The following is a 26,753-nucleotide window of genomic DNA, read 5'->3' as shown; positions in this document are numbered from 1 at the left end:
ATTTTTTCTAAAATATAGACGTTAATGCTGTAGTTGTACATAATCACTATAGCTGTCACCCTGGCCTGCTATTGGCTACACTATCTAGCTACTTCCCTCTCCTTACTGGCCTGCTATTGGCTACACTATCTAGCTACTTCCCTCTCCTTACTGACCTGCTATTGGCTACACTATCTAGCTAGGTCTCATCAGGATGACTGACTGAACTAGCTAGCTGGGAAGGTCTCATCAGGATGACTGACTGACTGAACTAGCTAGCTGGGAAGGGCTCATCAGGATGACTGACTGAACTAGCTGGCTGGGAAGGTCTCATCAGGATGACTGACTGAACTAGCTAGCTGGGAAGGACTCATCAGGATGACTGACTGAACTAGCTAGTTGGGACATCTCATCAGGATGACTGACTGAACTAGCTAGCTGGGAAGGGCTCATCAGGATGACTGACTAAACTAGCTAGCTGGGAAGGGCTCATCAGGATGACTGACTAAACTAGCTAGATGGTAAGGGCTCATCAGGATGACTGACTGAACTAGCTAGCTGGGAAGGGCTCATCAGGATGACTGACTGAACTAGCTAGCTGGGAAGGGCTCATCAGGATGACTGACTGAACTAGCTAGCTGGGAAGGGGCTCATCAGGATGACTGACTGAACTAGCTAGCTGGGAAGGGCTCATCAGGATGACTGACTGAACTAGCTAGCTGGGAAGGGGCTTATCAGGATGACTGAACCCAATCCATTCGTCTCCACTCAACTCTCAGCTGCTCGACATATGTCATCAATTTGGGCACCAGGTGTTTCTGTATAGCCTCTCCCTCCTAGACTTCAAAATGGAGGGGTGTTGTACCAAAATGCATCAGCAATTGGATAATCTCTTACAAATCTAACCAATCAGAATATCAAAGTTGATAACACCGTGTAGGCTGTCTCTGGCCCAACCCATCTGTGTCTGGGACCAATCACAAGGCAAAAATCCAGAAGAACGATGGAAAAGAAAAGGTCAGTTTGCGGAGCGATGTGGATGGGTAGCCAGGAAAAGCTTACCTCTTGATGTCTCCATGTATGAGCTGCGGACAGGATGAGTGGAGGAACTGAATGGCTCTGGCTGTGCCCAGCAACACACCGACACGCTGTGGCCAGAAGAGGGCAGCACTGGCCTGAGGGAGAGGCACACACACACAGTCAACACACACCAACAACACATATATTCCAAGTTCAACCCTCGTGCCATGTCCTCCTTTCTCAATGTTTAATGTCCCGATAGCAGTCCCCCGTCCATCTCGATAGCAGTCCCCGCCCGTCTCCTTTCTCAATGTTTAATAACCTGTCTCGATAGCAGTCCCCGTCCATCTCGATAGCAGTCCCCGCCCGTCTCCTTTCTCAATGTTTAATAACCCGTCTCGATAGCAGTCCCCGTCCCGTCTCGATAGCAGTCCACGTCCCGTCTCGATAGCAGTCCACGTCCCGTCTCGATAGCAGTCCCCGTCCCGTCTCGATAGCAGTCCACGTCCCGTCTCGATAGCAGTCCCCGTCCCGTCTCCTTTCTCAATCTCAATGTCCTCCTTTCTCAATGTTTAATAAGCTGTCTCGATAGCAGTCCCCGTCCCGTCTCGATAGCAGTCCCACGTCCCGTCTCGATAGCAGTCCCCATCCCGTCTCGATAGCAGTCCCCGTCTCGATAGCAGTCCCCGTCCCGTCTCGATAGCAGTCCCCGTCCCGTCTCGATAGCAGTCCCCGTCCCGTCTCGATAGCAGTCCCCGTCCCGTCTCGATAGCAGTCCCCGTCCCGTCTCGATAGCAGTCCCCGTCCCGTCTCGATAGCAGTCCCCGTCCCGTCTCGATAGCAGTCCCCGTCCCGTCTCGATAGCAGTCCCCGTCCCGTCTCGATAGCAGTCCCCGTCCCGTCTCGATAGCAGTCCCCGTCCCGTCTCGATAGCAGTCCCCGTCCCGTCTCGATAGCAGTCCCCCGTCCCGTCTCGATAGCAGTCCCCGTCCCGTCTCGATAGCAGTCCCCGTCCCGTCTCGATAGCAGTCCCCGTCCGTCTCGATAGCAGTCCCCGGTTAACGTTCTTTAGTTTTAAAGATATGAAGAATAAAAGACTGACCTGGTTGTGCAGCTGGTCTTCCAGAGAACCGTTGGGCATGAAGACATAGAGCAGACAGTAGGTTCCTTGTCCAACACTGTAGCCCACAAAGTCCACTATATTGGGATGTCTGTATCTGGGCGGGGAAAGGCAGAGTATTTTTGTTTGTTGCTAAACCTACAATAGAGCCGCATCTTACAATGAAGAAGACACTTTTCAGATGTATTTTTTTAGCCCTTCTTACATCAGCTGATATCTCAAAGTGCTGTATAGAAACCCAGCCTAAAACAGCAAGCAATGCAGGTGTAGAAGCACGGTGGCTAGGAAAAACTCCTTCCTCAACAATAGGAGGGAGAAACAGAGCATATAGGCAGAGTAAAGACAGAAGAGCATATAGGCAGAGTAAAGATGACCTGCTTGGCAGAAGAGAGACTAACCACAGCAGAAGAGAGACTAACCACAGCAGAAGACAGACTAACCACAGCAGAAGAGAGACTAACCACAGCAGACCAGCAGAAGACAGACTAACAACAGCGAACCAGCAGAAGACAGACTAACCACAGCAGACCAGCAGAAGACAGACTAACCACAGCAGACCAGCAGAAGACAGACTAACCACAGCGGACCAGCAGAAGACAGACTAACCACAGCGAACCAGCAGAAGACAGACTAACCACAGCGGACCAGCTAAAGCCTGAAGAGGACAGTATAAAGGGAACTTCTGATTCTCTAGGCCTGTCTCCACCTGGGCTTTTCATGGTCAGGCTTCCCGTATGACGATACGGAATACAGTCTGATGTACGTGGAATAGGGGAGACTAGGGCTGGGGCTGACCCCATTTAGTCCACTGGTCGATTGTTTGGTCGATAGGCTGTTGGTCGACCAATAATGTTTTAGTCGAGCAGTTGCAACAACAACAAAAATGTATTGATTGACACCTGTCAGAGTGGACTAATCCAATGTAGAGGCCTGTCTCAGTGGACTAAACCATTGTGGAGGCCTGTCTCAGTGGACTAATCCATTGTGGAGGTCTGTCTCAGTGGACTAATCCATTGTGGAGGTCTGTCTCAGTGGACTAATCCATTGTAGAGACCTGTCAGAGTGGACTAATCCATTGTAGAGGCCTGTCTCAGTGGACTAATCCATTGTGGAGGCCACGGGGATGACACACCAGTATCACATTTACTGTTAATTACCATCATTTCTAATCTACAATGTTTGTTTGGGTACCGTAATTTATGCTAAAGCATTTAATATATAATCATTACTAGGGATGCACAATATATCAGTGCACATATCGGAATCGGCCGATATTAGCTAAAAATGCCATTATCGGTATCGTCCCGATGTTTAGTTCAACACCGATGTTAAAAACCAATGTCAAAGCTACCATGCATACCTATATAATGTAGGTACATGACGTAATGACGCCCACAATGTCTACTGTGTGGATCGACCAGTCAACAAGTCGAGCACTCATTTGAAAGTATGAACATTTCAGCAAGACAACAAAGGCAAAATCCATTAAAGCCAAGATAATGGAACTCATTGCCCTTGACAATCAACCGCTCTCTGTCGTGGGGGATTTTGGCTTTCGCCGACTGGTCGAGCACCGGTACATACTACCAAGTGCGCTATTTTTCAGAAGTTGCCCCACTGGACCGCATTGGTAATAAAGCATAATTTGTTCAACCGCAACTTCCTGGGTAGCTAGCTTTAGCTTGGTACCTAGCTAGCACCAATACAACCAGCCTGTAAACAATGACCAGGAGAAACTGCAGCCATTTTCATTATTCTTAGCAATGACTTAGGAATCCTTGTAAGTATTAACTAGGTTGCCACTTGTTGTTCGCCTATTGAAATTGAACTTCAGTTCATGAAAAATAAATAGCTAGTCAGCAACTTAACCCTGTTGCCCAAAGCTAACGTTATAAGCAGCCAGCTAGCTTCATCTGGCTAGTGAGGAACAACTGGACCGGGTTATGTGTTGTGAAGCTAGCCACAATAAGGATAAGGCACAATAGTGGAATTTGCGGTTTGCCTTCAAAATAAAAGTATGTCATTGACAGTGACGCAAATGAATACAAATAGTAGAATTATGCCATACTTTTACTTTGAAGGATAACCGCAAAGTCCACTATTGTGGCTAATCCTTATTGTGGCTAACTTCACATTGATGGGTCTGACCACCATTAATCAAATAAGAACTGTCTTTAAAAAAAGCTAGCTAGCTCATGGATGCAAACAATGTTCTTCCCCAAAAACATTGCAAAACGACATCTGTTTCAGTTGTTATATTTAGCTAGCTAACTATATAGCTAGGTGTCATCTAAAATAACCCTAATTTATAATGACCAGCACTGTAGGTGTGCGAGACAACTTTATCAGCATCATAGCATACGTTTCGATGAATCGTTGTGACATATGAAATACGAGTGAGTGTAATCAATGTGTAATAACTACGTAAAAAAATTATGAACGCGTTTAATTATTATATGACGTGCAGTCATATTCAGGTCCTGATTGGTCAACAAGCTTATTTCACACGTCAAATAGTGCAATTTGATGTGAATCTTTTTTGACACGCAAAGACCCAAACGGCGTTCCATAGAAATCCTGGTTGAGAATGAAACGACTGAACAAATGAACAACGAAACAGCAAGTAAGTAAGTGAAAGAAATAGGTTTTGATTATGTTTTACTGGTAATGGGGCCATACGTAAATGCCAACAAAATAACTTTTGGGATAGTGTGGCGTATGTGTGTGTGTGTAACCTTTATTTAACTAGGCAAGTCAGTTAAGAACACATTCTTAGTTACAATGACGGCCCGGACGACGCTGGGCCAATTGTGCGCCGCCCTATGGGACTCCCAATCACGGCCGGATGTGATACAGCCTGGATTCAAACCAGGGACTGTAGTGACGACTCTTGCACTGCGATGCAGTGCCTAAGACCGCTGCGTCCATTTGTGTGTTAATTATTTAACTGTAATAGAATGTTTAAAAGGCCGCAAAAATGTTAAACATCGGTTATCGGTATCAGGGTTTTTTGGCAAGGAAAATATCGGATATCGGTATCAGCCAAAAAGGTGCATCACTAATTATTAGTATTTTACAGTTCTCATTGTCAGAGTGGACACATTGTTTGCAGAGCGCACAACCTAAGCTACACTTGTGAGAAATAAGTTTTGGTTTATTTCATTCCATTTATGGAGTTGTTTTGTTTGGAGCGCTACTGTCAATGTTGAGTAAGGATGTGCACCTGATTCCGCATAGAAATCGGCCTAGGCTACCTGGCCTGCGCTCAAATGTATGCATATAATAAATGTGTCCATTTGGGGATCGGATAGTATTTCTGACTGTCTTAAAGTACCAACACTAACGAGCTGGGGAGATTCTCAAAGTAATTTGTCTTCACCAAAAAACAGCAAGTAAACAAAAGCTGTGTTCGAATACCCATACTAACATACTGTATACTACATACTTAATGAGTACCTACTACATATTATATACTATTAGTTCATTTTAGTACACTGTAATCGAACGGTATCTTTTCAGTTGTGTGTGTACTAGCAGGTCTACCGGAAGTAGATGCTGTTGCTATGCAACCTCTTGTTAGCTTGTAATTAGCAAAACAAATGACTAGCTAGACATTTTACGATTTCGGGTGTGTTATTAAATTCAATCTGGATTGTCAGAGTGAGCTCTGGGCGTTTGTAAACCCAGAGCGTTGTCAGTTTGTCCGTTCGTAAATTCAGAGCGTTGTCAGATTGTCCGTTCGTAAACCCAGAGCGTTGTCAGATTGTCCGTTCGTAAACCCAGAGCGTTGTCAGATTGTCCGTTCGTAAACCCAGAGCGTTGTCAGATTGTCCGTTCGTAAATTCAGAGCGTTGTCAGATTGTCCGTTCGTAAACCCAGAGCGTTGTCAGATTGTCCGTTCGTAAATTCAGAGCGTTGTCAGATTGTCCGTTCGTAAACCCAGAGCGTTGTCAGATTGTCCGTTCGTAAACCCAGAGCGTTGTCAGATTGTCCGTTCGTAAACCCAGAGCGTTGTCAGATTGTCCGTTCGTAAACCCAGAGCGTTGTCAGATTGTCCGTTCGTAAACCCAGAGCGTTGTCAGATTGTCCGTTCGTAAACCCAGAGCGTTGTCAGATTGTCCGTTCGTAAACCCAGAGCGTTGTCAGATTGTCCGTTCGTAAATTCAGAGCGTTTCGCGGAGCGTTCAGAGCGTCACCCTGGACGCTCTGGCCGAGGAGTAGGGTTGATCCGAGCGTTCAACGGCTGTCTAGCGAAGTTACTTTCAAACACAAATGAGAGAACACCTCACTCTGACCCTTTTCTCACCCTAGCATAGCTGGCTAGGCTGTTTTCATGTTATCCAGAGCGTTGGTGACTGTAACTGTGCTGCTAGCAACAATTTAATTACGTTTTTTTTTTTTTGCCAACGTTTACTGACACCGGCCATATTTCAACGGGTGTTGAGCGTTCGTCAATTCATCAGTTATTCGGCGCTCTGGCACACTCAGACCAGAGTGCCGTTACCTCTATTGAAACGCACAACAACTATACCACTTAGCTAAGTATGATGTAAATAATCAAGTCAATAAACGTTGGATAGTTAGTTAGATAGCAGATAGTTAATATACTGCCTGGCAAGTTCGATGTATTAGTAGCCAACTAACAGTTAGGCAACTAGCTACTGTAATGCTATGCTGTTTGTAAGGACAGCGTAGCTAACAAATTGTCAGCCAACATAACGTGTAACTTATTTGAGAAGTCATTACTTTATTACATTTCTTGACATTTGTAAAATTAGTTAAAGCAATGAATTTGTATCCGCTCTCGTTGGACTTCGGCTGCACATTTTCTGCCATTTTATTCAAATCTGAAAACGTTGTGAAACCACGCGTATTTTCTGAATTGCATTATGGGCCCTAAAAGTACAGAAATAGTGTCCAATGCGTGTACAGTAATCCCTCGTTTATCGCGGGGGTTACGTTCCGAAAATGACCCGCGATAAGTGAAATCCGCGAAATAGAAAACTTTTTTTTTTTTTTACAATTAGCAACTATTACATGTATACAAATACAGTGACTCACGTGTAGGCCGTTTCACTGCTCTTCAGACTGGGCCGCTGCATCCTGACTGCGCTCTGCAGTGTTCTCTTCTTCTGAAGCCCGCGGTGCAGGTGTGTTTGTTCGGGAGAAGAACATAGTGATAGGCAGCTGTTGTCGCTCTTTTTTCTTCTTTGCAAAAAGATCCTTGTACACCGACATGCCACCATCGATTACGTTGGAGAACTGTAATGAACGGCTCATCAAAGGGTCCCATTCCTCAGCTACTCGCTTAAGTTCAGTGGCCATTCGCACCATGGTTGCTAAGCGACCAAGCGTTAGTCCTTCCTTCCTTCCTGGCCAACTTAATGTAAATTTGCCAAGCTGTTTTATGTACGTACACATAACTGCACGAGACGACAAAATGATAGCACAATTCGTAGCATGTTTTGATACAAGAAGCGGGAGTGAGTTTTTAGCGAATCAGAATGCAGAGCACAATGCACAAAAAAAAAAAAAAAAATGCATTATGGAAATCCGCGAAATAGCGAATCCGCGATAAGTGAACCGCGAAGTGGCGAGGGATCACTGTATACGTCATATTTTGGCGAATTTAGTACGACATCTGGGAACTTTTGGCATACAAACTATATCCATACTATGACCAATAAGCGTACTATATACTCAATTTACTTTACAAATAGTGGTTAGTATAAGTATTCGAACACAGTTAACCTCTAATTCCTCCCAAACCCGGATCCGGGAGCACCCCCATCAGTAAAAAAGCTGACTAGCATAGCCTAGCATAGCGTCACAAGTAAATACTAGCATCTAAATATCATTAAATCACAAGTCCAGGACACCAGATGAAAGATACACATCTTGTGAATCCAGCCATCATTTCTGATTTTTAAAATGTTTTACAGGGAAGACACAATATGTAAATCTATTAGCTAACCACGTTAGCAAAAGACACCACTTTTTTTTACTCCACCAGTTTTTTACTCCATCAGTAGCTATCACAAATTCGACCAAATAAAGATATAAATAGCCACTAACCAAGAAACAACTTCATCAAATGACAGTCTGATAACATATTTATTGTATTACATATGTTTTGTTAGAAAAATGTGCATATTTCAGGTATAAATCACAGTTCTACATTGCAGCTGCAATCTGAAATAGCGTCGATGCAGCCAGAATAATTACAGAGACCAACGTCAAATACCTAATTACTCATCATAAATCATTTCTGAAAAATACACAGCGTACAGCAAATGAAAGCCCAACATCTTGTGAATCCAGCCAATATGTCAGATTTTTTAAGTGTTTTACAGCGAAAACACAATATAGCATTATATTAGCTTACCACAATAGCCAGAAACACAACCGCATTTACCAGCAGCAAATGTTAGCGATCGTAACAATCCAGCAAAATATATATAATTGGACTAACCTTGATAAACTTCATCAGATGACAGTCCTGTAACATCATATTACACAATGCATATAGGTTTTGTTCTAAAATGTGCATATTTAGCGGCACAAATCGTGGTTATACAATGTGAACAGTAGCAGCATTTCATGCATTCTGGCCGGCGCCATCTTGGAGAGGCACCTAATCTAATCGATAAATAATCGTAAACTTGACTAAAAAATACAGGTTGGACAGCAATTGAAAGATGCATTAGTTATTAATGCAACCGCTGTGTTAGATTTTTAAAATTAACGTTACTAGACATACAGTGTGCGTTACAGCCAGACCAGTGCCGCAATAATGGCGGACAAATCCTTTTACATTTTTCCACATAAATACGGAATAACATCATAAATAGCTCTTACTTTTGGACGAGCTTCCATCAGAATCTTGGGCAAGTGGTCCTTTGTCCAGAATCATCGTTGCTCGGTTGTAGATTGCCGTCTTCAATTTAGGAATTAGCAGCAAACATTAGCCATGTGGCGAAGACGTGCCCAAATGTTCAAAACGCAATACTAAGGAAATTCCGAAAATTGCAATATACTCGCATAAACTGATATAACTCGGTTTAAAATAACTTCGTTATGATGTTTCTAACACCTATATCGAATTAAATTACAGACGGATATATCTAAGGCCGATAACTGAGCGTTTCAAAATGCCATCCTGAGGTCTTGCTTTGCGTCATGACGAACGTCAAAAAGAGAGCTCCCTCCGTTCCTTGCGGCTTTATAAGGTCTGAGATCTACGTAGAAACTCCATTCCAATTCTAATTGGTTACTGACATCCAGGGGAAGGCGTGTGCAGTTCATGTCGACCCATAGGATACATACAGAGCTTTAAACTGATCTGAGAACAGAGCCTCGTTTTCAGACCTTCGCAGTTCCTGTCATGAATTTCGCTGCAGAAAGAGTTCTGTTTCACCCACAGACATAATTCAAACGGTTTTAGAAACTAGAGATTGTTTTCTATCCAATAGTAATAATAATATGCATATTGTACGAGCAAGAATTGAGTACGAGGCAGTTTAATTTGGGAACGATAAATGATAACGTTGAAACAGCACCCCCTATATTGAGAAAAGGTTAAACGTCTGTTTTTAGATCCATTGAAAATGACAGTTCCTCAATTTAGCCTATTTGCAAAATCTTTCCAGCTTCCTCCCTTTCGATAACCACTTAGCGTGAAAGGGGAGAAGGTCCGTCATGCTCTGATCCGGTGGAAACGTCATAAAATAAGCTGATTACTTCTTATCCCTTGAGCAAATACAGCTGTGTCTGTCCGGAGCTTAATGGCGCAGAAAACTGAGGGTCCAGAATATTTTATAGAATGTTTAAGTTTGTTAGCGCTTGGGCTGGACCAGACAGGCCATGGGTAGCCAATGTGATTTATTTTTAAAACACCGATATTTTTTACCTGCAGGTTGCAATGTTTATTGGTTGGTTTTATGTAGGCTATTTTTATATACAGTACCAGTCAAAAGTTGACACACCTACTCATTCAAGGGTTTTTCTTTATTTTTAATATGACAAACACACACACATTATTTTTTACTTATTTCTACATTGTAGAATAGTGAAGACATCAAAACTTTGAAATAACACATATGAAATCATGTAGTAACCAAAAGTGTTAAAACAAATCAAAATATATTTTATATTTGAGATTCTTCAAAGTAGCCACCCTTTGCCTTGATGACAGCTTTGCACACTCTTGGCATAACATTTTTTGTAAACAATAAAGAAAAACGTTGGAATGAGTAGGTGTCAAAACATTTGATTGGTACTGTAGTTGGCAATGGCAATTTTAGATTTGTATAATTTTCATTTAGATATAATTTGTATTAATCACATGACAATGATTGAGATACGAAGACTTTATTCTAAAATAAATTAAATTGTTCCACGAAAACGTGCATATGAAAATTAGAACTGATCGGTAGAATTGGTAAGATAAATCGGCAGTCCAAATGGAAAAAAGGTGTCCGACCCCTGGCGTATCCTATTAGCGGCAACTCAGGGAAAGTAATGGTAGAATCTACAAAGGCCAGCAGCAACGGGATGTGGTGGTTCGGGAACAGGTTCTTGATCTCTAGCTCCCACTTGAGTCATTTGTGTCTTAATTATTTCATCACAGTATACTTAAAGCATCAAACAAGCTCCGTAGCCTACATATAGTTGATTTTATTAAAACACATAGGGTCTGGAAAAATATACGTTTTAAAATTTCGACCAGTCGATTGGTTCGAAAGAACACGACTCTTGATTGACAAAGATTTTTTTTGGGGGGGGTGGGGGACAGCCCTATTTTCTACACAGATAACTTCTTAGAAAAGAAAGACAACCAAGAGGAATTGAACGAGGTTAAAGTGAGATGCCAGAGATAAAAGTAGGAGAGGTTCTAAAGACTGTCATCTTACTGTGATAGTTTCTCCACCTCGGTCTTGAAGCTCTCCTTCACTACGCTCCAGTCTAGTGGAGAGTTCTACAAAGGGAATACAAGAACAAGATCCAATATAAACAAAATGCATTTTACTGGCTTTCTTTTCTGTATATATATATATTCATTCAAATGACATTTACTGACCAGTTTAAACAGAAATAATAACAACGTCATCATCAGTAGACATTTATACCAAGCCGTGTCTGAGAAAGGCCCGGAATATTTCAAAAAAGACGACAGCCACCCCAGCCGTGGACTATTCTCTCTATTACGGTCTTGCAAGCGGTATCGGAACAACAGGCTCCAAGACAGCTTCTCTGTTCGAGCCATAAGACTGGTGAACAGCTAACTGATGGCTGCTCACCCTCATCCACAGACGACCTGCACTGACGATTACACACTCTCAGGTCTCTATTCACACTCACAAGCACAATGTTACTCTCGCATGAGCAACACACGGTGCTGTTATTATTATTATTTATCCTACTGACCAGTCACTTGTACCCCTGCCTAAATATACATACACTATACAGTGTCTTGGGAAAGTTCAGACCCCTTCCCCTTTTTCCACATTTTGTTACATTACAGCCTTATTTTAAAATGGATTAAAAATTATATATGGTTTCCTCAATCTACACACAATACCCCATACTGACAAAGCGAAAACAGGTTAAGACATTTTTGCAAATGTATTACAAATAAATAAAAAACATACCTTATCTACATAATTATTCAGGCCTTTCGCTTTGAGACTCGAAATTGAGCTCAGGTGCATCCTGTTTCCATTGATCATCCTTGAGATGTTTCTACGATTTGATTGGAGTCCACCTGTGGTAAATTCAATTGATTGGACATGATTTGGAAAAGCACACTCCTGTCTATATAAAGGTCCCACAGTTGACAAGTGCATGTCAGAGCAAAAACCAAGCCATGCGGTCGAAGTAATTGTCGGTAGATCTCCCGGACAGGATTGTGTCGAGGCACAGATCTGGGGAACCTTCCAGAAGGACATCCATCTCTGCAGCACTCCACCAATCAGGCCTTTATAGTACAACAGTAAAGATGGAAGCCACTCCTCAGTAAAAGGCACATGACAGCTCGCTTGGAGTTTGCCAAAAGGCACCTTAAGGACTCTCAGACCATGAGAAACCAGATTCTCTGGTCTGTTGAAACCAAGATTGAACTCTTTGGCCTGAATTCCAAGCGTCACATTGAGGAAACCTGGCACCATCCCTACGGTGAAGCATGGTGGTGGCAGAATCATGCTGTGGGGATGTTTTTCAGCGGCAGGGTCTGGGAGACTAGTCAGGATCGAGGGAAAGATGAACAGAGCAAAGTACAGAGAGATCCTTGATGAAAACCTGCTCCAGAGCACTCAGGACCCCAGACTGGGACAAAGGTTCACCTTCCAACAGGACAACGACCCTAAGCACACAGCCAAGACAACGCAGGAGTGGCTTTGGTACAAGTGTCTGAACGTCCTTGAGTGGCCCAGCCAGAGCCCGGACTTGAACCCGATCTAACATCTCTGGAGACCTGAAAATAGCTGTGCAGCAACGCTCGCCATCCAACCTGACAGAGCTTGAGAGGATTTGCAGAGAAGAATGGGAGAAACTACCCAAATACAAGTGTGCCAAGCTTGTAGCGTCATACCCAAGAAGACTCAAGGCTGTAATCGCTGCCAAAGGTGCTTCAACAAAGTACTGAGTAAAGGGTCTGAATACTAATGTAAATGTGAGTTATATTTAATAAATATGCAAAAATGTCAACCTGTTTTTGCTTGTCATTATGGGGTTGTGTGTGTAGATTTAGGAGAAAAAAAACAATTTAAATCAATTTTAGAACAAGGCTGTAACAAAATGTGGGAAAAGTCAAGGGGGCTGAACACTTTCCGATAGGATTGATAGTTCCTCGACTGTGTGCAATCAATGTGACCAGCTATGAAACAAAACGGCAGAAATACTTTGTAAACAGCTACTGTAGCATTTATTTTACTATAAATGTGATCATACTTGACCATTTTTATTCACAAATGCGAGTTAAATGCTCCCACTGTGGAGACCTGACTACCCGCCTACGTGGCTAATGAAATAAGACAACTTAACAGCCAATGCCAAAAACATACCCGCATTTGTCAGGTGATGGGTGTTAAAATGTTATGCCCTGATTGCGTGAACAACAGTAAATTGTGTGATGGTGGGGATGCAGGGCTGTGTTCCAAACCAAAACAACAACAGTTGTGGGGATGCAGGGCTGTGTTCCAAACCAAAACAACAACAGTTGTGGGGATGCAGGGCTGTGTTCCAAACCAAAACAACAACAGTTGTGAGGATGCAGGGCTGTGTTCCAAACCAAAACAACAACAGTTGTGGGGATGCAGGGCTGTGTTCCAAACCAAAACAACAACAGTTGTGAGGATGCAGGGCTGTGTTCCAAACCAAAACAACAACAGTTGTGGGGATGCAGGGCTGTGTTCCAAACCAAAACAACAACAGTTGTGGGGATGCAGGGCTGTGTTCCAAACCAAAACAACAACAGTTGTGGGGATGCAGGGCTGTGTTCCAAACCAAAACAACAACAGTTGTGAGGATGCAGGGCTGTGTTCCAAACCAAAACAACAACAGTTGTGGGGATGCAGGGCTGTGTTCCAAACCAAAACAACAACAGTTGTGAGGATGCAGGGCTGTGTTCCAAACCAAAACAACAACAGTTGTGAGGATGCAGGGCTGTGTTCCAAACCAAAACAACAACAGTTGTGGGGATGCAGGGCTGTGTTCCAAACCAAACAACAACAGTTGTGGGGATGCAGGGCTGTGTTCCAAACCAAAACAACAACAGTTGTGGGGATGCAGGGCTGTGTTCCAAACCAAAACAACAACAGTTGTGAGGATGCAGGGCTGTGTTCCAAACCAAAACAACAACAGTTGTGAGGATGCAGGGCTGTGTTCCAAACCAAAACAACAACAGTTGTGGGGATGCAGGGCTGTGTTCCAAACAAAACAACAACAGTTGTGAGGATGCAGGGCTGTGTTCCATAACCAAAACAACAGTTGTGAGGATGCAGGGCTGTGTTCCAAACAAAACAACAACAGTTGTGGGGATGCAGGGCTGTGTTCCAAACCAAAACAACAACAGTTGTGGGGATTCAGGGCTGTGTTCCAAACCAAAACAACAACAGTTGTGGGGATGCAGGGCTGTGTTCCAAACCAAACAACAACAGTTGTGGGGATGCAGGGCTGTGTTCCAAACCAAAACAACAACAGTTGTGAGGATGCAGGGCTGTGTTCCAAACCAAAACAACAACAGTTGTGGGGATGCAGGGCTGTGTTCCAAACCAAACAACAACAGTTGTGGGGATGCAGGGCTGTGTTCCAAACCAAAACAACAACAGTTGTGAGGATGCAGGGCTGTGTTCCAAACCAAAACAACAACAGTTGTGGGGATGCAGGGCTGTGTTCCAAACCAAAACAACAACAGTTGTGGGGATGCAGGGCTGTGTTCCAAACCAAAACAACAACAGTTGTGAGGATGCAGGGCTGTGTTCCAAACCAAAACAACAACAGTTGTGGGGATGCAGGGCTGTGTTCCAAACCAAAACAACAACAGTTGTGAGGATGCAGGGCTGTGTTCCAAACCAAAACAACAACAGTTGTGAGGATGCAGGGCTGTGTTCCAAACCAAAACAACAACAGTTGTGGGGATGCAGGGCTGTGTTCCAAACCAAAACAAAAACAGTTGTGGGGATGCAGGGCTGTGTTCCAAACCAAAACAACAACAGTTGTGGGGATGCAGGGCTGTGTTCCAAACCAAAACAACAACAGTTGTGGGGATGCAGGGCTGTGTTCCAAACCAAAACAACAACAGTTGTGGGGATGCAGGGCTGTGTTCCAAACCAAAACAACAACAGTTGTGAGGATGCAGGGCTGTGTTCCAAACCAAAACAACAACAGTTGTGGGGATGCAGGGCTGTGTTCCAAACCAAAACAACAACAGTTGTGAGGATGCAGGGCTGTGTTCCAAACAAAACAACAACAGTTGTGAGGATGCAGGGCTGTGTTCCAAACAAAACAACAACAGTTGTGGGGATGCAGGGCTGTGTTCCAAACAAAACAACAACAGTTGTGGGGATGCAGGGCTGTGTTCCAAACCAAAACAACAACAGTTGTGGGGATGCAGGGCTGTGTTCCAAACCAAAACAACAACAGTTGTGGGGATGCAGGGCTGTGTTCCAAACCAAAACAACAACAGTTGTGAGGATGCAGGGCTGTGTTCCAAACAAAACAACAACAGTTGTGGGGATGCAGGGCTGTGTTCCAAACAAAAACAACTACAAGTGTGCTTACTCTAGTTCCTCAACGGCACAGCTAGGAAAGTTCCAAAAGCTCCTTTTATATCCTGAACAAAAAGTAAAGTGGAAATAAAAGATCTCAGAAACGTTCCATTATGTACAAAAAGCTTATTTCTCTCATTTGTTTACATCCCTGTTAATGAGCATTTCTCCTTTACCAAGATAATCCATCCAGCTGACAGGTGTGGCATATCAAGAAGCTGATTAAACAGCAAGATCATTACACAGGTGCACCTTGTGCTGGGAACAATAAAATGTGCAGTTGTCGCAACACAATGCCACAGATGTCTCGAGTTGAGGGAGCATGCAAAATTGACATGCTGACATGTCCACCAGAGCTGTTGCCAGAGAATTAAATGTTAATTTCTCTACCATAAGCCGCCTCCAACGTTGTTTTAGAGTTAGGTACGATGTCCAAACAGCCTCACAACCGCAGACCACATTTATGGCGCCGTGTGAGCGAGTGGTTTGCTGATGTCAACGTGAACAGAGTGCCCCATGGTGGCGATGGGGTTATGGTATGGACAGACATAAGCTACGGACAACTAACACGATTGCATTTTATTGAGGTCAATGTGAATGTACAGAGATACCGTGATGAGATCCTGAGGCCCATTGTCGTGCCATTCATCCGCCGCCATTACCTCATGTTTCAGCATGATAATGCACGGCCCCATGTCGCAAGGATCTGTACACAATTCCTGGAAGCTGAAAATGTCCCAGTTATTCCATGGCCTGCATACTCACCATGTCACCCATTGAGCATGTTTGGGATGCTCTGGATCGACATGTACGACAACATTCCACAGGCCACAATCAACAGCCTGATCAACTCTATGCGAAGGAGATGTGTCGCGCTGCATGAGGCAAATGGTGGTGACACCAGATACTGACTGGTTTTTGATCCACGCCCCTATTTTAAAAAAAATCTATATTCCTAGTCATGTGACTTCCATAGATTAGGGCCTAATTAATATTTAAATTGACTGATTTCCGTCAATGAACTAACTCAGTCAAATCTTTGAAATTATTTCATGTTGCGTTTTATTTTTGTTCAGTATAGTGGACTCTTCTGAGTCATATAAGTGCATTGAAATTATTTAGGAACTGTGGCCAATGAGAGATACTGGAGAGGAGTGTGGCCAATGGGAGACACTGGAGAGGAGTGTGGCCAATGAGAGACACTGGAGAGGAGTGTGGCCAATGAGAGATACTGGAGAGGAGTGTGGCCAATGAGAGACACTGGAGAGGAGTGTGGCCAATGGGAGACACTGGAAAGGACTGTGGCCAATGAGATACACTGAAGAGGAGTGTGGCCAATGAGAGACACTGGAGAGGAGTGTGGCCAATGAGAGACACCGGAGAGGAGTGTGGCCAATGAGAGACACTGAAGAGGAGTGTGGCCAATGGGAGAGGAGTGTGGCCAATTATCTTATGTTGCACCTACCCCACATTTTCCAAGAATATTCTTATCATGTTACTGAATGTTTCCGGAGTATTTTCCCATTTGATCAACAAATACGGCAAAAAGTACAGTAAATGTACACTCGCCGGTGAGTTTATTAGGTACACCACCCTGCTCAGACCGTGAGTCACGTAGCCGTGGCTTGAAATATAAAGCAAGCAGACAGGCATTCAGTTCCTGTTCGATTGAACGTTAGAACGGGCAAAACAAGTGACCTAAGAGACTTTGAGCTCGGTGTATGATCGTTGGTGCCAGGCGCGCCCGATCCAGTATCTTTATAAAAAAACGTCCGCCCTCCAGGGCTTTTCACACACCACAGCGTCTCGAGTTTTACCCAGAACGCTGCGACAAACAAACTAACATCCAATCAGCGGCAGTCCTGTGGGGCGAAAACAACTCGTTGATGAGAGAAGACAAAGGAGAACGGCAAGAATCGTGCAAGATAAGAGGCGGGGCCGCAAACAGACCAATAACGGCGCAGTACAACAGTGGTGTGCGGATCGGCGTCTCAGAACACACAACTCGTCTGTCCTTGTCAGCAGATGGGCTATTGCAGCTGTCGACCCCACCAAGTTCCACTCCTATCAGATACAAACACATCACCTGGAACCATGACAGCGAGTTCAGTTTACTTGAGTGGCCTGCACATGTAACCGATGTGAAATGGCTAGCTAGTTAGCGGTGGTGCGCGCTAATAGCCTTTCAAACGGTGACGTCACTTGCTCTGAGACCTCGAAGTAGGGTTTCCCCTTGCTCTGCAAGGGCCGCGGCTTTTGTGGAGCGATGGGTAACGATGCTTCGTGGGTGACTGTTGTTGATGTGTGCAGAGGGTCCCTGGTTCGCGCCCGGGTCGGGGCGAGGGGACGGACTAAAGTTAAACTGTTACACACAGTCCCCAGACCTCAACCCAGTAGAGCCTCTTTGGGATGAGACGGAACGGGCTGTTCGTAGCATGAATGTACCGCCATCCAATCTGCAGCAACTTGTAGAATGCCCAGAAGAATTCAGGCTGTCCGACCCAGTACTACATGACTGTACCTAAAAAAACTGTCCGGTTTAGTGTAAAATGCACAATAAAAATCAACAGTGTAATGTTTGGATTCAGTCTTGTGTCAAGAAAACTGTTGTGTCCTCACCCTTGAGTCTAATAAAAATAAAAATCACCTAATGTACAAACTGTTCCCTTTCAATTGATTGATTCATATTTCTATAAGAAACATTTAAAATGTAGCCTTATTCGTATAGGCCAATTTCCCAAGGAGTATAAACGGTTGGTTAGGATCATTTCTGGATATTCTACTTTCTTACCAGTCGATATTGAACACTGCATTGTTGGGAAAGACTTTGTGAGTAAGAGTTTCCTTGGACAGTTTTACATACGTTGTATCCTGTTAACAAATACTTTGATATGACACATTTACACCCCGAGATATATTGCCAGGGTTGGCAGTCATAAATATCTATTTATATCAACCATCTTTCCTCTATGATTACCACTGAAGAGGACTGAGCAGTCTAAAAGTCGCATACCTCCTTCAGTTTCTTGACAGCGAAGTCGGTGCTCCTCATGGTAGCCCGGTACACATGTCCAAACCCCCCCTCTCCTATCTGCTTGGCATGGGAGAAGTCCTCTGTTCCTCTCTGGACTTCCTCAAACGGCCAACACATAGCGCTGGACAGCAGGGGATCTCTGGAGATGGACCACTGATGAAGAACAACAATACTTTATTCATCAATTTTCTGCTTTGATCTCAACCCCTTGTTGAAAGATACAGACACCCACAGACTAACGAGAAAGATACATACTAACGAGAATGATACAGACACCCACAGACTAACGAGAAAGATACAGACTAACGAGAAAGATACAGACACCTACAGACTAACGAGAAAGATACAGACTAACGATAAAGATACAGACTAACGATAAAGATACAGACTAACGATAAAGATACAGACTAACGAGAAAGATACAGACTAACGAGAAAGATACAGACACCCACAGACTAACGAGAAAGATACAGACTAACGAGAAAGATACAGACACCCACAGACTAACGAGAAAGATACAGACTAACGAGAAAGATACAGACACCCACAGACTAACGAAAAAGATACAAACTAATGACAAAGGTACAGGCTAACGAGAAATATACAGACTAATGAGAAAGATACACACTATTGAGAAAGATACAGACTAACGAGAAAGATACAGACTAACGAGAAAGATACAGACTAACGAGAAAGATACAGACTAACGAGAAAGATACAGACTAACGAGAAAGATGCAGACTAACGAGAAAGATGCAGACTAACGAGAAAGATGCAGACTAACGAGAAAGATGCAGACTAACGAGAAAGATGCAGACTAACGAGAAAGATACAGACACCCACAAACTAACGAGAAAGATAGACACCAACAGACTAACGAGAAAGATACACACTAATGAGAAAGATACAGACTAATGAGAAAGATACAGACTAATGACAAAGATACAGACTAATGACAAAGATACAGACTAATGAGATAGATACAGACTGATGAGATAGATACAGACTGATGAGATAGATACAGACTAATGAGAAAGATACAGACTAATGACAAAGACACCTACAGACCGATGAGAAAGATAGACTGATGAGATAGAAACACACTAATGAGAAAGATACAGACTAATGACAAAAATACAGACTAATGAGAAAGATACAGACTATTGAGAAAGATACAGACTATTGAGAAAGATACAGACTATTGAGAAAGATACAGACTAATGACAAAGATACAGACTATTGAGAAAGATACAGACTATTGACAAAGATACAGACTATTGAGAAAGATACAGACTATTGAGAAAGATACAGACTATTGAGAAAGATACAGACTAGACTATTGAGAAAGATACAGACTATTGAGAAAGATACAGACTGGTGACAAAGATACTTTGGTATAGAACATAATCACAACTACTACCGTTGTTAGTAACCGTGAACTACTACTACCGGTGTTAGTAACCGTGAACTACTACTACTACTACTACCGGTGTTAGTAACCGTGAACTACTACTACTACTACTACCGGTGTTAGTAACCGTGAACTACTACTACTACTACTACTGGTGTTAGTAACCGTGAACTAATACTACTACTACTACTACCGGTGTTAGTAACCGTGAACTACTACTACTACTACTACCGGTGTTAGTAACCGTGAACTACTACTACTACTACTACCGGTGTTAGTAACCGTGAACTAATACTACTACTACTACTACCGGTGTTAGTAACCGTGAACTACTACTACTACTACCGGTGTTAGTAACCGTGAACTACTACTACTACTACTACCGGTGTTAGTAACCGTGAACTACTACTACTACTACTACCAGTGTTAGTAACCGTGAACTACTACTGTAGTAGTAACATAAGACACATGGATAATATATAAAGACATAAGACAGCTGAACATTAAAGTAACGAACCACATGTTCACGTTGATCATGAGACTGGTAATGGAGATATACTAAGGGACGTTCTGGCCCTCTTATTTTCTCCATTGTGCTGACAGACTGACCAGACACATGGGCACCTAAAACAATTGGACACACTAGACTTATAGTCTACACATTCCACTAAAAGCACACATACCAGAGAAATATGCCTAAGGCAACTGGACACTAATGATAAGAAGAGACATAGAGTCTGCCAATTCCAATAAGGACATACCAGAGAACATGCTGGGGCATTGAATTAAATACAGGGTTGAGTCATAGGCCTAGAGTATAGAGGGACATATATTATTTTTAAGACAAGCATGGGTCTGGCCACTATTATAATTTAACTGAAAGCAGATAATGGGCGTTAGTAGGCGTGAACAAGCAGGAAGCCTGAACTAAAAAGATAAGGATGGCAGGAAGAATTAGGGGAGGTATGCTTATTTGCATATGGGGTGTGTTCCGCGGGGTGTGTTCCGCGGGGTGTGTTCCGCGGGGACATGCCAGTGGGCTGTACAGTTGTAATAAAGAGCATGTTTGATTTTAAAAGTTCTGGTAAGCGTTGTATTTGAAAATGATTTTCCACGACACTACTACTACTACTACTACCGGTGTTAGTAACCGTGAACTACTACTACTACTACTACTACCGGTGTTAGTAACCGTGAACTACTACTACTACTACTACTACCGGTGTTAGTAACCGTGAACTACTACTACGACCGGTGTCAGTAACCGTGAACTACTACTACGACCGGTGTCAGTAACCGTGAACGAGTAGTCATTGTGGAGACCACCGGGCTACCGGAGAAATACAACTGTTCTAAATATATATGTCTGTTGGTTCTGTTTTATTGTTCCGGTCTGCTCTAGAACCATTTCCGGGCGTCAACCATTTCATTCTGCTATTTACGTCTGAATCTAAAAACCGAGTCTAACAATAGTGACTCTGGTTCCTCTCTCATACCAGCTCCTCTTTCAAAGGCTGCGTTTACACAAGCAGCCCAACTATTGGCAAAAGATTCAATCTGATCTGTCAAGACTGGAAAAAAAAGGTTTTATAAAATACATTGAGTATACAAAACATTAGGAACACCTGCTCTTTCCATGACAGACTGACCAGGTGAATCCAAGCTATGATCCCTTATTGATGTCACTTCAAAATCGATGTAGATGAAGGGGAGGAGACAGGTTAAAGAAGGATTTTTAAGCCTTGTGACATGGCTTGTGTATGTGTGCCATTCAGAGGGTGGATGGGCAAGACAAAAGTGCCTTTGAACGGGGTATGGTAGTAGGTGTCAGGCGCAACGGTTTGTGTCAAGAACTGCAACGCTGCTGGGTTTTTCACGCTCAACAGTTTCCCGTGTGTATCAAGAATAGTCCACCACCCAAAGGACATCCAGCCAACTTAACACAACTGTGGGAAGCATTAGAGTCAACATGGGCCAGCATCCCTGTGGAACGCTTTCGACACCTTGTAGAGTCCACGTCCCGACGGATTGAGGCTGTTCTGAAGGCAAAAAGGAGGTGCCACTCAATATTATGAAGGTGTTCCTAATGTTTGGTATAGTCATTGTACATTTCATTGATTGATTGCTACTTAATGGCTTCCGTCACCTGTTGGTCTACAAACGCCCCTCTGTGGTCCTGTGATTTCAGCCCTGAGGGTGGAGGGCCAGGTTTGGGCAGACACTTCAGTCCTGGAGGGAGAGAAACAGCCCTAGTGAAGGTGGAGAACAGACTGACACCTGATCTGATAGCACAGCACTTTAAACTGGGTTACATTGGATCAATGATCACACTGAAAAATATGATAACATATTAGAAACAGTATATAAACAGAGATACTTTAAACTGGGTTACATTGGATCAATGATCACACTGAAAAATATGATAACATATTAGAAACAGAGAAACACAAAGATCCTATAAACACAGAGATAAACACAGAGATCCTATAAACACAGAGATAAACACAAGAGATCCTATATGTAATTCTATGGTGTAAAATATGATAAGACTTCATAAGCCCGTGTTATCGTCATATTACAAGCAGTATGAAATCTTGAAAAAAGTGTTCTAATAATCAGTTGTTGTAAGCACACAGTGATCGGTGATTAAACGAGACGTTACCCGGTGGAGAGTAAGCCTTAGTGGTCAGAGTGTTGGTCGGATGGACTTTAGGAGGAGGGTTGAAGAGATGAGATGGAGGAACAAGAGGCTCCAGTTTAACCTGCGACGGAGCAGCAAGAGGAGTGGAAGAGGGTTGATGTCCACTGGGCTTCCCTACATTAAGACAACAGCAGCCATTAGACAACTATCTTCCAGAAGCATCCATTATAAAGAGAACAATGATTCACTGAAACCTTGGACCTGGGCTTCTCTTTCTCAGCTTTTCTGATTGGAGTGTACAGCTAAGGTAGGTGTGCGTCCTGGCTCGTGTCCCCCCAGGTCGTCCGTCCCCGCACGCGTCCCTTCCTCCGTTTGTCTGTCCCCTCCGGTCGTCCGTCCCCGCACGCGTCCCTCCGTCCGTCCCCGCACGCGTCCCTCCCCCCCGCACGCGTCCCTCCCTCCGTCCGTCCGTCAGTCCATCCCCGCACAAGTCCCTCCCTCCGTCCGTCCGTCCATCCATCCCCGCACACGTCCCTCCCTCCGTCCGTCTGTCCATCCCCCCCTGCGTCCCTTCCTCAGTCCCCGCACGCGTCCCTCCATCCCCGCACGCGTCCCTCCCCCCGTCCGTCCATCCCCACACGCGTCCCTCCCCCCCGCGTCCCTTCCTCCGTCCCCGCACGCGTCCCTCCGTCCCCGCACGCGTCCCTCCCCGCACACGTCCCTCCCTCCGTCCGTCCGTCCATCCCCCCCCGCGTCCCTTCCTCCGTCCGTCCGTCCCCTCCGGTCGTCCGTCCCCGCACACGCGTGTGCGTCGTCCCCCCCCCGCGTCCCTCCGTCCGTCCCCGCACGCGTCCCTCCCCCCCGCGTCCCTTCTTCCGTCCCCGCACGCGTCCCTCCGTCCGTCCCTCCGTCCCCGCACGCGTCCCTCCGTCCGCCCGTCCATCCCCGCACGCGTGCCTCCGTCTGTCCCCGCACGCGTCCCTCCGTCCCCGCACGCGTCCCTCCGTCCGTCCGTCCGTCCATCCCCGCACGCGTCCCTCCGTCCGTCCGTCCATCCCCGCACGCGTCCCTCCGTCCGTCCGTCCATCCCCGCACGCGTCCCTCCGTCCGTCCGTCCATCCCCGCACGCGTCCCTCCGTCCGTCCATCCCCGCACGCGTCCCTCCGTCCGTCCCCGCACGCGTCCCTCCGTCCGTCCCCGCACGCGTCCCTCCCTCCCTCCGTCCCTCCCTCCGTCCGCCCCTCCGTCCGTCCCCCCACGCGTCCCTCCGTCCGTCTATGCACGCACACGTGTCTGTCTGTGCCCAGGTCTGTGTCTTACTCACAGTTCAAGATGATATCTCTAGCTCTTAACAGCTGCAGCTTCTCCAGTACGTTCAGTAGTTCTCCCACTGTTCCATTCCTCTGAGCCCAGTGATTCATCACCCAGTCTGTCCGTCTCTCTCTCCTCTCAGCCAGACGCCTGTCAGTCTGGTCGGTCAACACATGGGACGCTGCCATGGAGGACCAATAACAAATGGTATAGAAATCAATAATTGTTTAGAGATCAATCAAATCACACCAATAATACAATTCAGTTACAGTCAGCAGCACTAATGTTGTCAGCTATGTTCTTCCTGATCGGGAAAAACTCTGAACGCTACTTACAGGTTCGTACTGGAGGACCCAGAGTTTATTCCTTATTAGGTGATGTGGCCAGGAAAAACTTTGGGTACCGCTCACTACGTACCCAGCTAGTTAACCGCTCACTACGTACCCAGCTAGTTAACCGCTCACTACGTACCCAGCTAGTTAACCGCTCACTACGTACCCAGCTAGTTAACCGCTCACTACGTACCCAGCTAGTTAACCGCTCACTACGTACCCAGCTAGTTAACCGCTCACTACGTACCCAGCTAGTTAACCGCTCACTACGTACCCAGCTAGTTAACCGCTCACTACGTACCCAGCTAGTTAACCGCTCACTACGTACCCAGCTAGTTAACCGCTCACTACGTACCCAGCTAGTTAACCGCTCACTACGTACCCAGCTAGTTAACCGCTCACTACGTACCCAGCTAGTTAACCGCTCACTACGTACCCAGCTAGTTAACCGCTCACTACGTACCCAGCTAGTTAACCGCTCACTACGTACCCAGCTAGTTAACCGCTCACTACGTACCCAGCTAGTTAACCGCTCACTACGTACCCAGCTAGTTAACCGCTCACTACGTACCCAGCTAGTTAACCGCTCACTACGTACCCAGCTAGTTAACCGCTCACTACGTACCCAGCTAGTTAACCGCTCACTACGTACCCAGCTAGTTAACCGCTCACTACGTACCCAGCTAGTTAACCGCTCACTACGTACCCAGCTAGTTAACCGCTCACTACGTACCCAGCTAGTTAACCGCTCACTACGTACCCAGCTAGTTAACCGCTCACTACGTACCCAGCTAGTTAACCGCTCACTACGTACCCAGCTAGTTAACCGCTCACTACGTACCCAGCTAGTTAACCGCTCACTACGTACCCAGCTAGTTAACCGCTCACTACGTACCCAGCTAGTTAACCGCTCACTACGTACCCAGCTAGTTAACCGCTCACTACGTACCCAGCTAGTTAACCGCTCACTACGTACCCAGCTAGTTAACCGCTCACTACGTACCCAGCTAGTTAACCGCTCACTACGTACCCAGCTAGTTAACCGCTCACTACGTACCCAGCTAGTTAACCGCTCACTACGTACCCAGCTAGTTAACCGCTCACTACGTACCCAGCTAGTTAACCGCTCACTACGTACCCAGCTAGTTAACCGCTCACTACGTACCCAGCTAGTTAACCGCTCACTACGTACCCAGCTAGTTAACCGCTCACTACGTACCCAGCTAGTTAACCGCTCACTACGTACCCAGCTAGTTAACCGCTCACTACGTACCCAGCTAGTTAACCGCTCACTACGTACCCAGCTAGTTAACCGCTCACTACGTACCCAGCTAGTTAACCGCTCACTACGTACCCAGCTAGTTAACCGCTCACTACGTACCCAGCTAGTTAACCGCTCACTACGTACCCAGCTAGTTAACCGCTCACTACGTACCCAGCTAGTTAACCGCTCACTATGTACCCAGCTAGTTAACTGTCTGTTATCTGTATAATATAGTTTTTTTACTGAGCTAGCTAGCAATACCATTCTTAGCAAAGATACTTAACTTCATATGGTGTTCATAGTCAATGGAAATCAACTTCAAGCAAAGATTATCTATAGTGCAAGATACTGGCTTCACCTCCTCCACTCTGCTTTAGCTCAGCTGTCCCCAATGCAACGTGTGACAACTAGCTAGCTAGCGAGATGCTATACCTGAGAGGGAGCGGCGAAGCGAGAGGGTTTCGGCCATCAATTAATTATTTAGCAAGTGATTAGTTCATTTTATGGGGGGCAATGAGAGTGTCAAATTTTGTCAAGATAAAATGAGTTGCTATTTTGATACGTGATGCAACAGCATGCTTCAGTTAGGCTAGATGAGTGTGCTGCATGCCAGTGGTGTAAAGTACTTAAGTAAAAATAATTTAAAACGACTACTTAGGTCGTTTTTGGGGGTATCTGTACTTTACTATTTATATTTGACAACTTTGACTTCACTACATTCCTAAAGAAAATGATTTTACGCCATACATTTTCCCTGACACCCTAAAGTACTCGTTACATTTTGAATGCTTAGCAAGACAGGGAAAAGGTCAAATTCATGCACTTATCAAGAGAACATCCCTGGTCGTCCCTACTGCCTCTGATCTGGTGGACTCACTAAACAGAGAACATCCCTGGTCATCCCTACTGCCTCTGATCTGACAGACTCACTAAACAGAGAACATCCCTGGTCATCCCTACTGCCTCTGATCTGACAGACTCACTAAACAGAGAACATCCCTGGTCATCCCTACTGCCTCTGATCTGACAGACTCACTAAACAGAGAACATCCCTGGTCATCCCTACTGCATCTGATCTGACAGACTCACTAAACACAAATGCTTCATTTGTGAAAATGTCTGAGTGTTGGAGTGTTGCCCTGGCGATCAGTAAATAAAAATTAAAAACAAGAAAATGGTGCAGTCTGGTTTGCTTAATATTAGGAATTTGAAAAGATTTATACTTTTACTTTTGATACTTAAGTATATTTAAAACCAAATACTTTTAGAGTTATACTCAAGTAATATTTTACATTTTCTATTAAAAGGTACTTTTACTCAAGTATGACAACTGGGTACTTTTTCCACCACTGGTGCATACTCCCTTAAAAGAACCT

General features: G+C 44.8%; 1 protein-coding gene across 2 annotated transcripts in view; it reads right to left on the bottom strand.

The window, feature by feature from the left end:
- Positions 1–26,753, bottom strand: part of irak1 (interleukin-1 receptor-associated kinase 1) — a 42,023-nt gene that overhangs the window by 13,831 nt on the left and 1,439 nt on the right. For both annotated transcript variants that reach the window (XM_071349378.1, XM_071349377.1), the window contains exons 2-8: positions 23,795–23,962; positions 22,492–22,644; positions 21,976–22,058; positions 18,398–18,571; positions 11,032–11,096; positions 2,102–2,216; positions 1,042–1,154 (exon numbers count right to left, since the gene is read on the bottom strand). In XM_071349378.1, the coding sequence (XP_071205479.1) occupies positions 1,042–1,154; positions 2,102–2,216; positions 11,032–11,096; positions 18,398–18,571; positions 21,976–22,058; positions 22,492–22,644; positions 23,795–23,891 (800 nt within the window). In that variant the 5' untranslated portion in view covers positions 23,892–23,962. The remainder of the gene's footprint in view (positions 1–1,041; positions 1,155–2,101; positions 2,217–11,031; positions 11,097–18,397; positions 18,572–21,975; positions 22,059–22,491; positions 22,645–23,794; positions 23,963–26,753) is intronic.

The sequence above is a fragment of the Salvelinus alpinus genome, chromosome 17 (genome assembly GCF_045679555.1).
Source record: "Salvelinus alpinus chromosome 17, SLU_Salpinus.1, whole genome shotgun sequence".
NCBI lineage: Eukaryota > Metazoa > Chordata > Actinopteri > Salmoniformes > Salmonidae > Salvelinus > Salvelinus alpinus.
This window is presented reverse-complemented; position numbering and strand designations above follow the sequence as displayed.